The sequence below is a fragment of the Pseudoliparis swirei genome, chromosome 24 (genome assembly GCF_029220125.1).
Source record: "Pseudoliparis swirei isolate HS2019 ecotype Mariana Trench chromosome 24, NWPU_hadal_v1, whole genome shotgun sequence".
Taxonomy (NCBI): Eukaryota; Metazoa; Chordata; class Actinopteri; order Perciformes; family Liparidae; genus Pseudoliparis; species Pseudoliparis swirei.
In genome coordinates this window covers 9,592,652-9,606,591 of record NC_079411.1, presented here as the reverse complement: position 1 = coordinate 9,606,591, position 13,940 = coordinate 9,592,652, and the positions used below count along the sequence as shown (strand labels likewise).

At 43.3% G+C, this 13,940-nt stretch overlaps 1 protein-coding gene across 1 annotated transcript in view; it reads left to right on the top strand.

The window, feature by feature from the left end:
- Positions 1-13,940, top strand: part of cntln (centlein, centrosomal protein) — a 101,658-nt gene that overhangs the window by 19,780 nt on the left and 67,938 nt on the right. The window contains exon 10 of the mRNA XM_056409530.1: positions 8,662-8,778. Coding sequence (XP_056265505.1) covers positions 8,662-8,778 — 117 coding nt within the window. The remainder of the gene's footprint in view (positions 1-8,661; positions 8,779-13,940) is intronic.

The window sequence follows — 13,940 nt, the reverse complement described above, 5'->3', positions numbered from 1 at the left end:
TTTTTGTTATTTATATTGCGTCCAGCCTGTCTCTCTGCGCCTGAGCCTCACCCCGTCACAAGAACCTGACAGAGTTAATTATAAAAATACTCTGTACATAATAACCTATGCTAAGAATTGTTATGAACTTTTGTTTACTGAACACATGTAGCTGCTGTCTGGCTGATTTGTTTCTTTAACTTTCTTACCTACTGACATCAAACAGTTGAGGCATCCCAAGGTATAGCACTCAGTCAGGAGGGCTTTCTGTTTCCCACTCTGTAATTTCACTGACAGGTTGTGTGTGTGTGTCTGCGTAGGTGTGCGTTTGACTAAAGGTGTGTGTATCCGGGCATATAATCGCAAATTCTGTAACAACTTCCTCCCGAACACCTGTTAAATTCTACTGCTCAGGTTGTTCAGGCAAATTTGATTTACATTTTAAATGTTTTGGTGGAAGTTACCATCGGAGGTGATCAAAGTGCTGATCGCAACGGGAGCGCAGGGGGGAGATGCAGCGCTCATTTGAATATAGACCAGAGCGACGGCTTTGAACACCCCTCCCACAGTGGTTTGGGGGGGTGGCAGGAATAAAGAAGGAGGGTGGGTGAGAGGACGAACACCCATTGTGTGTTATACTTCCATGCTGCGCTCCAAGATTGACTGCCTGTTATCTTCTGTCTTATGTCAAGTTAACTGGTTGCATTAAGCGTAAGGAGACCGTACGAAGGTGTAAAGCTACAGTTCAATTCAATTCAATTCAGTTTATTTGTATGATGGACAGATGCAATAGATGTAATGTGTACAGAAGGACAGGAGGAGGTTCTGCTTGTTTTAATTTAATGTGAGTCATGCTCTGCTTTTTGGATACTCTTACCTCCAATATTAATTGACCTGCAAGGTCAGCTCAAGGTTAACGGTTTTCTTTTCGGACTTCAGAGCGTATCTCTGGCCTCTACATGGCTCTCGACGTGCATGCGCCACATGCTACATGAACGGAGTGACTTTATCTTTACAAAGCAAGTAGTTCTTTGTTACTATATTTATGCTCTGGATGTTGATATTTAGCACCATGAAAACATTGTTTTAAAAATATAATCTTTCAGCTTCACAAAAAAGTATATAATATTGTTTCCCCTTGGTCTTAACTATCATTTTTATTGAAAAATAAATCTGTTAATTGTTTTAATGATTTGTGATGTAGTGGGAAATGCAACTCGCATTTAGTCTGATTAAAATTATTCAGTGTGATATAATTTAGAAAGCACAAAGAAAAAATCAAATCATCATATTGGAAAAGCTGGAATCCTTTAATTGATGATCAAAATAACTGTTGATTAGTCAACAAATCAACTACTGGTTTCAGCACTACTACTCGCACTGTATCTTTCCACGTGTTCTGTAGTGTGTGTGTGTGTCTCTGTATGTTATCTCCATCATGTCAGCCTGCAGATGGCCCCATGCCCTGATCTTCTAGCTGTAGGGCCTGGCTGATCATCAGGCACCTGGGTGACCTCCACATCCAACGAGATGCAGATACAGACTGCCAGGTTGGGTGGTCACCATCACGATGTAGAGGCAGAATAGAGAGTCCTCATTAGTGGACAAATCTAAAATATTTATAATAGTCTTGTGTTTGGCTATTGTCAGAGCTGTGCGGTGATTAAAGACCAACATTAGAATCCATAGCAGACCTCGGGCTTTCTGGAACCTTCACCATAGTAGATGGGTGATAAACTGTTAATTGTGTGGGCAGTCGTTCAAAGCACTGGTTATTCGCTCATCAGCATTAGAAAGAGAAGATTAGGCTTTGTATTTCAGTCCAGAAAAGTTGCAAGAAGCCCCATGTCTTTTAAATGTATACTGCAACTTTTATTTATGTCCAATAGGCTTTTTCACTAAGAACATTTTGACAGTAAGCTATTGTCTTAATAACTAAGATTATATTGGATGAATTCCATTTAACTGCTTCAATTTTAGGGTCCTGGTATTGTGCACGATGACTCTCTCTCACACTGGTACCCTTGAATAGATCAGAGCCATCATATACATATTAGTAGTATCATCAGTGCTATTCCTAGTATGTCAACATCCATCCATCCATCCATTATCAATACCGCTTAGTATGTCAACATGTCTTCTCCGAAAATGACCTTTTTTTTCTCCATACAATTAAATACACTAATTCACGTCATTTTGGTCCATTTCCTATAACCTTCCGTAAAGGATGGAGAAATCGTGCACCTACACCTACATTAACTTTTTTCTGCGTACATTTTAGCATACAATACGCAAAATGTTGTTAACACACAAGTCCCTCATTTGGGGTTTATAGACTGAATCTCAAGCACGGAAACATCATTTCCCAAGGTGAGCAGACTTTTTTTCTCCTTTCTTTTTTTTAATAAATCGAAAGAAGCCCTGATTGTGCATCTCCCATAGCTTGTTGAGATATATAATTTTTTTTTTACATCTGCTTCCGGCTTGTTATTGATGTTAGCCAATATAAACCCTTTTTTATGTATAATTAAAGTGCTAGTTACACACACGTGTGCTCATAAATGCTCCCGTCGCTTTGCGGGGTCACGTTTGGCTCAAGTAAGGTGTTTCTTTTGATCATTTTCATCATTAATAGCAACCATGAAGTGAAAGAAAATGAAACCATGATTATACAAAGAAACGTGGATATTAATTCTTGAACCGAGGGCCCAACAAACGGACTGGAGTCAGCCAGAGGATTCTTTTGTGTATGTTTTTTTGTTCTCAGTGCAGCACGGAGCAGGAGAAGGATGGAGTGTGCTTTCACTCTCTGCCAATGTTTCAGTGAAATGTGATGGAAAGCTTTTATAAGTCATATATTTTGAATTGTCTTTCCCGTGGGTCTTGTTTCGACTCTGGCAGCCTCAGTTTTTCCCCATTTGGAACGGCACTTCTTTAGCTCAACTGTCAGGACCTCCCTAGAAGTATTTTAAACATTTAGTGCAACCTGCTGCTAGTATTTACATATTCCTTTCCTCCTCAGACACATCAGTCATCCTTCCGTTCCAAAAACATTGTGTAATGATTCTACATACTGTTTTAGAATTATAGTCCTGATAAATGTTTCATGACTCATAATGCCATGTCTGTCTGATCTATGGATGCCGAGTGTGTTATTAGTGTTCTCAGTGTTGTCAACATGAGTTTGTGGATGAGCGTGTTTTTGGAGCTGAGCCATGTCCAAGGCCAGAGACATACTAATGACATGGACTCCAGTGGAGTGTTTTACCAGCTCAACTGCTCTCATTAGATGAGGAACTCTATGTAGCACAGCTCGCCTCATTAATGAAGCACAGCCATGTGCCGCCGCAGACACATGCGCTCACTCGCTCAGGCACATGCGCTCACTCGCTCAGGCACATGCACTCAGTCGCTCAGGCACATGCACTCAGTCGCTCAGCACATGCACTCGGGTCAAACAGGCTGTGTGGGAGGACTCGGCACACAGATACGTGCAGGCGTTCTTCATCACACTCACTGTGTGCTGTCCTTCCATAAAGTTCCTCTTTACTGCACGGCCAGTCAACACAGACACACAGACACACGCACACACACTCACACAGACACACACTCACACACGGACGCACACAGACACACACACTCACACACGGACGCACACAGACACACACACACAAACACACTCGCACACGGACGCACAAAGACACACACACACACACATACACATAAACTCACCTACACATAAACTCACCTACACACAGACACACGCACACACACTCACACAGACACACACTCACACACGGACGCACACAGACACACACACTCACAAACACACACACACGGACACACAGACACTCACAAACACACTCACACACAGACGCACACAGACACACACAAACACACACACACTTACACACACACATAAACTCACCTACACACAGACACACACACACAAACACACTCACACACGGACGCACACAAACACACAGACACACACACACACTTACACATACACATAAACTCACCTACACATAAACTCACCTACACACAGACACACGCACACACACTCACACACGGACGCACACAGACACACACAAACACACATAAACTCACCTACACATAAACTCACACAGACACTCACAAACACACTCACACACGGACGCACACACACACACTTACACACACACACATAAACTCACCTACACATAAACTCACCTACACACAGACACACACACACACACTCACACAGACACTCACAAACACACTCACACACGGACGCACACACACATAAACTCACCTACACATAAACTCACCTACACACAGGCACACACACTCACAAACACACTCACACACGGACGCACACACACACACACTTACACACACACACAAACTCACCTACACTTAAACTCACCTACACACAGACACACGCACACACACTCACACAGACACTCACAAACACACTCACACACGGACGCACACAGACACACACAAACACACACACACATAAACTCACCTACACATAAACTCACCTACACACAAAAACCACCATCTTGAATGCAAAGTGCACTTGACCCGGGGGGGGGGGGGGGCACACACACACACACACACACCTACACCTCGTAGCCCTCACTCCTGGAGCCGATCCAATCCCTTTAAGAAATGCTGTCGCGCCACAGATGTGCGAGCGTGTATTTGTGTATGCATGGAGTCGTGTGGCGGAGGCCCCTCCTGATTATAGCTGCTCCATAATTAACAGTGATCAGATTTGTTTTGTGGCATAAATGGTGCATGTGTAGAACATTAGGCCTGGCAAGTCTCATTTCACATTCAGCTCAAGGGCTCGGCAGCAGACGGGTCACGAGCTTCAGGGAGCCTCCCTCCATATGGTCCTGCCTGCCGCATCCTCAGCAGTTAGGGCCGCGAGTGCCAGACAAGTTCCCCCAAGAACCTAATCGTGTTCAGTAATTACCAAGACTGGCTTTTTTCTTCTTCTTCTTTTTTTTTCTCCACCCTCCCTCCCTCAGCTCCTCGCACTCTCTTGCTCTTTTTTTTTCCCACTGCACCTGCATGCTCTCTTCCTCTCTATCAATCTCGTGCTCTCTCCCAGTCCATTGCTTTCACTAAGTTTTGTATTATATGTTTATTTTTGTCTCCCTTTTGTATGTTTGCTCTTTTACTATCTCAAAGTTTCAAAAAAAATAATTCTGGATGAAAACCAGGATGGGGATGAGAGAAATTGCGAGAGGGGAAAAAACTCAAAACACTCCCGCATCAGTTAATTCCTAAATTGCTTTATGTGGCTGATGCCGAAAAACCCAGTCCGTCCTCCTGACTGCCTGGAAATTATAAATAATTGTAACAGATGCGCCAATATGGCCGGCCTCCAATAAACGAGGCCCCAGATAATTTGACCAACCCCCTTTGACAGGCCAATTTAATAAAACATGAACAAAATCTTTCTCACTAATAATTTATCATCCCCTCTCCTCCCCTTTGGTTCGAGTTGATTACCCTGGCAGTTAACAAGGTCACGCCCAGATGCCAGCTTTTTGATAATGCAATCAGGACTCGATAGAAAAAAAGGTGATGACATCCTGTGCGCTTTCCTTCATTACCTGTCCTCCCAGTTAAACACCGGCTTTGATTTGATGGGTTTAGTAGACATGTTGTTGATATCAGCAGGTGAGTTCTATTTTATTTTTCTGTGTGTTTCACACTTTTTTAACGAAGGACTTAAGATAAGAAAAGAAAAGTGAGAATTTATGCAACACGGGGATGGAGTCAAGATGTAAGTGTTAACTTCAAGATCAAGGACTCAGGCATCAGCTATGCTTAGACAAACCTTTTGTGTATCGAAAAGAGAATGTAGAATGTCCCTTTTTTTTAAAGTTTATGTCCACACACCTTACCATCAAAAGCTGTATGAACCTTTTAATAACAATAGCAGCAAACATTTCAATGACATTATAAACTCAATACTTGCACAGATACATTGTGGAGTGTGCATGTGTGTGTCTCTGCTCCCCTGTAGGCGGGTCATCTGCTTTATCAGTGTCCCCCTCCGTTTGTTTTGGTAGTCCCCGCTGTGTGCCGAGTTGTGCAGATGCCTCAAGACACCGCCTAATAGACACTGATAAATAGATGGGCCATAATAGCACACACACCACAATGCTGGGGGCGGTATTTACCTGTCCCACTGCCACATGACACATCCTGTTATTGACTTCGGCATATGAAAATGTCACGTGGACAATCATTACACAAGCGTAAGTCTATTGAACTACTTGAGACTCTTGTCAGCTTGTGATCTTCCTTCATTTCCCTTCATTCAATTTGCCGTTGAGTCAATCAAAGGTAGAAATACTGGCCCACTAGTTGGTGAGGACTTGAGCATGACTGATCTGTTTGTGGGCTTAAACTGATATCTGCACCACTTTAGATTTCTCTATACTTTACTATAATTTTTTATCTACAGAGGAAACTATAAAGTACACAAAGAAAATAGCTTGATCTTCACTGTTCTCAAATGGCAGAGATGTGTGTGATCTCAATCTTATGTCTGGATTGTAACCACAATTAGTTCTTAAGCATATGTTTTGCATTACCTATCAAAACAATTTGGAGTTTAGTAATCTTAATAACATTTACCACTATGCCATTTTCCAGAAAGTGAGTGAATGACTGTTTTGTGCAATTGCTTGTAAATGTGTCCAACAGTACATCAAAACTGTTGGACAGTGAACATTGGTTCTGAACCTGTCAGATCAATATGTATTTCTGGTTTATATACTGTTTTGGATAAACTGAGGCTAGTTTGACATTTTAAAATGAATTATGATCAAGATATCATACATAACATGCCATAGATGATGGATTATTCATTACTTTTTATTACCCACATGAGATCATTGTCCTTTTAAATTCCACACATGTTCATATTCAAAGTATCACATTTCAGTTACGGTGTAAGACAAATACTCGTGCAAACACATGCAAGTTTGTTGTGGGGAATTATACTTGTTTCACAAAATGAAAACTGCCAATTTATCTTAATTTTGGATTCTAGGATTGTCCTCGACTAAAGATATTTTTCGTCGACTAACACAAATATGGTTTTGATTTAATTGACCGATCTGTAAAACTCAATCTGGGCTCAGATTCTTTTAGACTTTTGGACCCTTCTCGACAATCGGAGGAGAGATCCTGTTCGGCCCAGATAATCTGAAAAAAAAAAATAGGTGCTCAGTGTATCCTAAAACCTGATTCAGCCCTGACTGTAAGCACTATCAAAGAGGAAAGTCTTCAGTCTACTCTTAAATGAGGTGACTGTGTCTGCCTCCCGGACTGAAAGTGGAAGCTGGTTCCATAAAAGAGGCTCTGGCTCCCATCTTACTTTTTAGACTCTAGGAACCCCAAGTAGCCCCGCATTTAGTGAGCGCATCTCTCTAGTGGGGCAGTATGGTACTACAAGCTCCTTAAGATATGATGGAGCAACCCCAATAATTTCAAACATGTTTGATATTTAGGAGAATCTGGATGATAATGGTTATGATTACGTCATGACTGAGTCTGTCACGACGCTATTAGAGTGGACCCAAAAGCACGACTCAGACAGGAGTAACAAAGAATACTGTCTTTGGTTGGAAACAGGCTGGGTCAAAACCGGGAGATCAGTCGAAGAAGCAAACAAGTCCAAAAAGGGGCGGAGCAGAGAATCAGAGGTCAGGGCAGGCAGGCAGGGTCAGAACAGGCAGGTCAGGAATATACTCTAATAACACTGGAGAACTTGGCACGAAAACACAAGACAATCTGGCAGAGGACAAGTGGAAGTGAGGGAGCTAAATAGTGAGGGACTAATGAGGGGATGGGCTGCAGGTGAGAAGGGCGTGAGCACCAGGTGAAGGGAATGAGGGACTAACGAGGGAGAGATCAGAGGCAGGTGATGGGAGTTGGATTGACGAGATGGTGTGACAGGATGAAAACAACTATTACAAAAAGGAAGGCATGGAGCTAAACTGTTACAGAGTCAAGTCTGCTCCAAGGAGACTGACGCTGAAAAATAGCCATCCCATGTGGACTGCGTCTCCCCGGACCTTTTCCCACCCAAACTCGACCCTACGCCTTATGCTTTAGTCGTTCTTTGGCTGCAAAGTATTATTAGAGCAACCCTGTCCATTTGGTGTAGAGTGTGTGTTGCTCCCTCTGGCATGATAATCTTAACAATAGCTTTTAGTGTGTGTGTGATGCACTATTATGTTCACATCCTGTAATGTTTGTTGAGGAGTTGAGAGAGAAACATCTTTGGAGCACATCTCCTACCGTGTTTGATGGAACCCAATTTCAAAATCGGTTATTTTTAAACTAATGTAGTCTGAGCCGGGCTTCAGTTTCTCCCCCAAGAATCACACAAAAGCACCGCTTTAAATCTTGTGTTCACCAGAGATGTGCTTATAAGTTTCTTGGCAAAAAAGTGAATCAGCAGAGAAAGAGAAAAGCATCTAAATGACAAACGGACTAAAGGAATCTGAGTTGATTTCGACCAGAACGGCCCATCAGTTGACTAATAAACTACGAGGCGTCGGTCCTATTGGATTATAAATGACTTTCATCACCTTTACGTTGTTCTCTACACCTACACGCCTGTCTTACTCACATACACACATGCACGTGTCTCTTTTCTTGCAGGCGGTGATGTCAGAGCAGGTTGATGCTGCAGCTCAGAGGTCTAGCCCTGATTCTGACTGGGCCCCCAGCCGAGGCTCAGATCAACGGAGGTCCACCAGTTCCGTCGGAGGACAGCAGGTCGGTTATCACACACTGCAGCCAATTAGGTCAAAGAGAGCACGTGGGTGAGTGGCTAACATGCCCACACGTACCCATTGCTACTTCGCTCAGAACAGATCAAAGCCGGAGAGAAGAGATACGAGGGAAACGGTCTGTTCTGAATCATGATTTATCAGACCGTGCTCCCGCCAACCTTTGTCCTGAACTCTCCCACACACATGCATGCACACAGATGCCCCTCCTACTGTGACCAGGCCGGCGTGTGCTGCTGGTTTCACGCTGGCCTTGGGCTTAGGCACTGGCTAATTTACCGCTTCAACGGTACATTATGAACAAGAAAGAAGCTTTTGATCTTCTCAGTATTCCACTTAATTAGTTTGGCAGGCCATGTTTCTAGATGGCCTCTCTCACTCTAAAGCTGGCCTGAAGACACATTGTATACATGTATACAGCTGTCCTCATTATCGCTCCAATGGAGGTGATTCTGTTCAGGCAAAACATACATGTCATGTAATTATGTTGTACAAAATAAATAAACAGTATTGACATCATTCAATGTTCTCCTCTTTTCTGGAGGCTCGCACGCACCCACACATACATACACATACACACACATACACACAAACACATAATCTGTTATTTCGCATCGGCGATTAATGATTTATATTCTTGCTACAGTATGAATCTTTACTCAACCAGCCACCGGTGGCATGTTCACCTTTTCAGCCAATACCTGATTCTCCCTCTTAACACAAGGTCAAACTATTTGTAATACCTAAGGTTACTAGCTTTAGGTAAGTAAACAACACGTCAACTTCATCATCACAACCTTATTGCTATTAAAAAACCGCGAACATTTTGAGTAGGTGTCTCTGTTGGCTGCTTAATATCCAAATATGATGATACCTCAAAGAAACCATAAACCTGTTATGCTTCATTACACTCCATTTAAACAATAATACCCATCTGCAAGGTCAAAAACTGATGAAATGAGCCTTCTGTGCAGCCCACTGCTACCACCCAGGACACAATTTGCAGCTTTCTCCAAGTGCCGAAAGTGAAATGTGGATATAGGCGGAGGCGACGCACAGTTCTAAGTGCTACATGACTCACGTTTTGCAACATGCAGCAAGTGTTGAATTGATTTTCTTTTAATCGTAAAAAAAAAAGAAGAGTAATAAAGAAAAAATGTATCAATGATTCATCAAAGGTACATTTATTCATGTTTAGTTAATTAAAAACCATCTGGAATATGTAATTTATTTACTTTATTTCAGCAATCCACTGTGAGCATGATTGATGATTCGAATCAAACCTCTGCAGTTCTCTGTCGTACCTTGCTTGGTATCTCATGATGGGATGCGTCCCGTCCCCGTTTATAACCACACGCCGCCCCCAACGCGGCATTCTCACTTGAATTCCTCAGCGAGCCAGACTTCTGGGTTTTACACTTTACTCTTTGTATGCAGCTTTGTACGTGTATGTAGCTCTTTGTATGCTGGGCGTCTTCTCTTCAACTATCTTTCAAGTGTCTGTCACGCTGCGTCGTGCCTTTTGGCTGGTTCCACCATGGTTACCTCATGGGCCCTGTTCAGGGGCATTTCTCTGAGTAATATTTCTGCCACTGCAAGTCAGGCATTCCCACACACACATTTATTTGGTTTCACGGCGTCTTCGTTTGTGCACTCTGTCCTCGGTGGGTTCATCGTAGTTGTGTATTCTCAGGTTAGCGCCTCTAACAGTTGTCATGTGTTCTGCAGCATATCTTAAATTATTGTACTCTTTTTTTACCTTCGCATTGAAAATGCGGAAGGTTATGTTTTGATCGCGTGTATTTATTTATTTATTTGAATGCGTGTTATTCGCATCACAAAAAAAGTTTTAAACCGAATCGCATGAAATTTGGTGGGATGATTGGTTATTATCCGGGGACCATTTTATTAGATTTTGGGATCAATCGGGTCAAAGGTCAAAATCTTCTTTTTACCATAGCACGGTAAATTTGTATCCAATTGGCAACTAATGCCAAAATGTTCATAATTCAATGCCCAATCTTGTGATATGCGAAGGTATGGGCTCTACCGAGTGCCCGTTCTAGTTACCTTCGCATTGAAAATGCGGAAGGTTATGTTTTCATCGCCGTGTATTTATTTATTTATTTGTATGCGTGTTACTCGGATAACACAAAAAGTTTTAAACCGAATCGCATGAAATTTGGTGGGATGATTGGTTATTATCCGAAGACCATTTGATTCGATTTTGGGATCGATCGTGTCAAAGGTCAAGGTCATGGAAAGGTCAACTTCTTCTTTTTACCATATCACGGTCAATTTTTATCCAATTGGCATGCAACTAATGCCAACATGTTCATAATTCAATGCCCAATCTTGTCATATGCGAAGGTATGCGCTCTACCGAGTGCCCATTCTAGTTCATAGATGTCTTTGTTAAATGGAGTATATTTGCTTTGTGTTATGTGGGCACCCATGGGTTTCCACACGTAGGTCTGTATGTGTCCTGTCCTGTGCGTGTGTGTGTGTGTGTGTTTGTTAGTTTGTGTGTGTGTGCGTACGACATTCCCGAGAACCTGAACGAGTTCAGCTTTGAGAGCTCCGGACGCACACATGACGTGCTGCTGCGATCATAAAGCAGCCCATTGATAACACTGACCCCTCTCTCTGGGAGACGGAGAGAGAGATGTTGGAGGAGGGAGGCAGTCGGTGAAATGTTTCTTCTTTGAGAGTTTTACTCTCTCGCATTCAAGCTCGAGCCTCTCTTCTCATTTCCCTCGTACTGGATGCCCTCCGCCCCTCCCCTCCGACTGCATTGCACTTCCATGTTTACAGAGCTGTAACAGGGTGTAATGCACGGGTCAGGTCGTGGCCGCCAACCAGCTGCCGAGCTTGACAGCGGGCACATCGTTCTTTGCCTCGTGTTATCTTCCAGGCCCGTCTTGTAGAACATAAACAAGGTTGTTATAACGTGGACCTTCCCACACAAGCAGAAGGCGTTCATGTATCTTGTGTACCTGCGTCCAACTGGACCAGAGCGAACACCTGCGGCAGATCTCAGTCATGTGTCAGCGTCGCCTTCCCCTGTACGCCTTCACACAAGGCACACTGCGCTTTATGTCGTCTGGTTCTCGCATACAAAGAAACAGTTATGATGGAATATTCAGCACATTGTTAAAATCCTTCCCAAAATGTACGTCTTCTATCATATTTCCCTCTCCTGTCTTCTTTACTTTCAAGTTCAGGACGTTAGGTTGATTTAGATTCTCTTTTTGGCCTCTCGGTTCTCCCGATGCACGCACAGGCTAAGCCAGTTGGCCTGCCACTCATCAGAAATATGCAGATTAATCTGCTAATTAGTTGCATAGAGTCATTAAGGCAGCGTCAGAACACATTGTTGGCACCCATGCAAGCATGATAGCAGAACCGAGCCCTCCAGGTTACCGGAGTCAACTGTAGCCTGGAGGCACATTCCCAAACACACTGGTATGCTGAGAAATGTTGGTCACAGGCAAATGCTTTTACAAATATAATAATATTGATAAAATCAGAATAGACCCTGGGAAAGTGACAAATGTGTATTTGTTATTGTTATAATCCTTAATATTTATATTGATATGTTTACAATATCAAACCCCATGCCCCTGTCACGGTGCTATTAGAGTGGACCCAAAAGCACGACTCAGACAGGAGTAACAAAGAATACTGTCTTTGGTTGGAAACAGGCTGGGTCAAAACCGGGAGATCAGTCGAAGAAGCAAACAAGTCCAAAAATGGGCGGGGCAGAGAATCAGAGGTCAGGGCAGGCAGGCAGGCAGGGTCAGAACAGGCAGGTCAGGAATATACTCTAATAACGCTGGAGAATTTGGCACGAAAACACAAGACAATCTGGCAGAGGATGAGTGGAAGTGAGGGAGCTAAATAGTGAGGGACTAATGAGGGGATGCTCTGCAGGTGAGAAGGGCGTGAGGACCAGGTGAAGGGAATGAGGGACTAACGAGGGAGTGATCAGAGGCAGGTGAGGGGAGTTGGATTGACGAGATGGTGTGACAGGATGAAAACAACTATTACAAAAAGGAAGGCGTGGAGCTAAACTGTTACAGCCCCGGGATTTGTATTGCCATTACGGTAATCATTTCCTTTTATGGTTATAATAAAAAATGTCAGGGTTCACCTCTCCTGTGCAGGATTACATTTGCATACCCACGCATGAGGTACATTGTAGATGTAATGCAGAGCAGTAAAATGCTATTGCATTCATGCCCTTTTCATAAACCGGGCCGGACGACATTGTTGACTGTGTTCTTCAGTCAACATCCCACAATAATCCTCACAGCCAACAGTTTTTTTAGTTGCAGTGTAAACTAGTTTATGAGTTACTCTTACTCCGCTAAGCCTTCTTCCCCCTGTAGTTGATACATGGATCATTTCGAAAGGAACACCAGTACTTGTGTTATTAAAATGCACTTGTCGTTTCATCCAATCTGTGGTTTTATTAGACCACAAACTTTAATAGACAACAAAGCCAAAATAACTTTTTTTTAGGGAGGGCGCTTATTTACCCATCATCCTATCGTAAATCTCCTCACTCCTCCACCTCCTCCTCCTGTACTCCTGAACCACTCCAGCCCAAGGACTGTTGTACGTTTAGTCGCATTGCATATTTTAGCCTGCCATCTGGTCAGCTCTGCCAGGCACCGCATGGGGCCTCCTATCCTCCCATATTCATATTCCACGAGCATATTGTTCCCACTGCTTTTCTACATCGTGGCCCCAGTGCTTCTCCACTTCTTTATTTATTTCTACAGAAGAGGCTGGAGTGCAAACTCCCCCCCTCCCCTCTAATCGGCGGCTCTTCCAGTTGTCCTATCAAGTGTAACCTGGAGGCCCCTAGTAGAGCAATTAGAGCGGCCTCCCTGCCCACCTCTTGTAATGAAGCCCAGCTCATTCTGGAATCTATAGCCCCTTTAGTCTCCCCTAATGGGACATCATTATTGTCAAAGAAACAATGTAAATGGAAATGAACATACTCATTAGCCAGTCGCAGGGAAAAACCTTTGCCGCTCTCAGCTTGCAATTCCCACTTCCAAACACACACACACACACACATAACTCAACCTCCTCCCTTCAGCTTCTGCGGACTGCTGCTCCAGCCAGCTTGCTTTATTC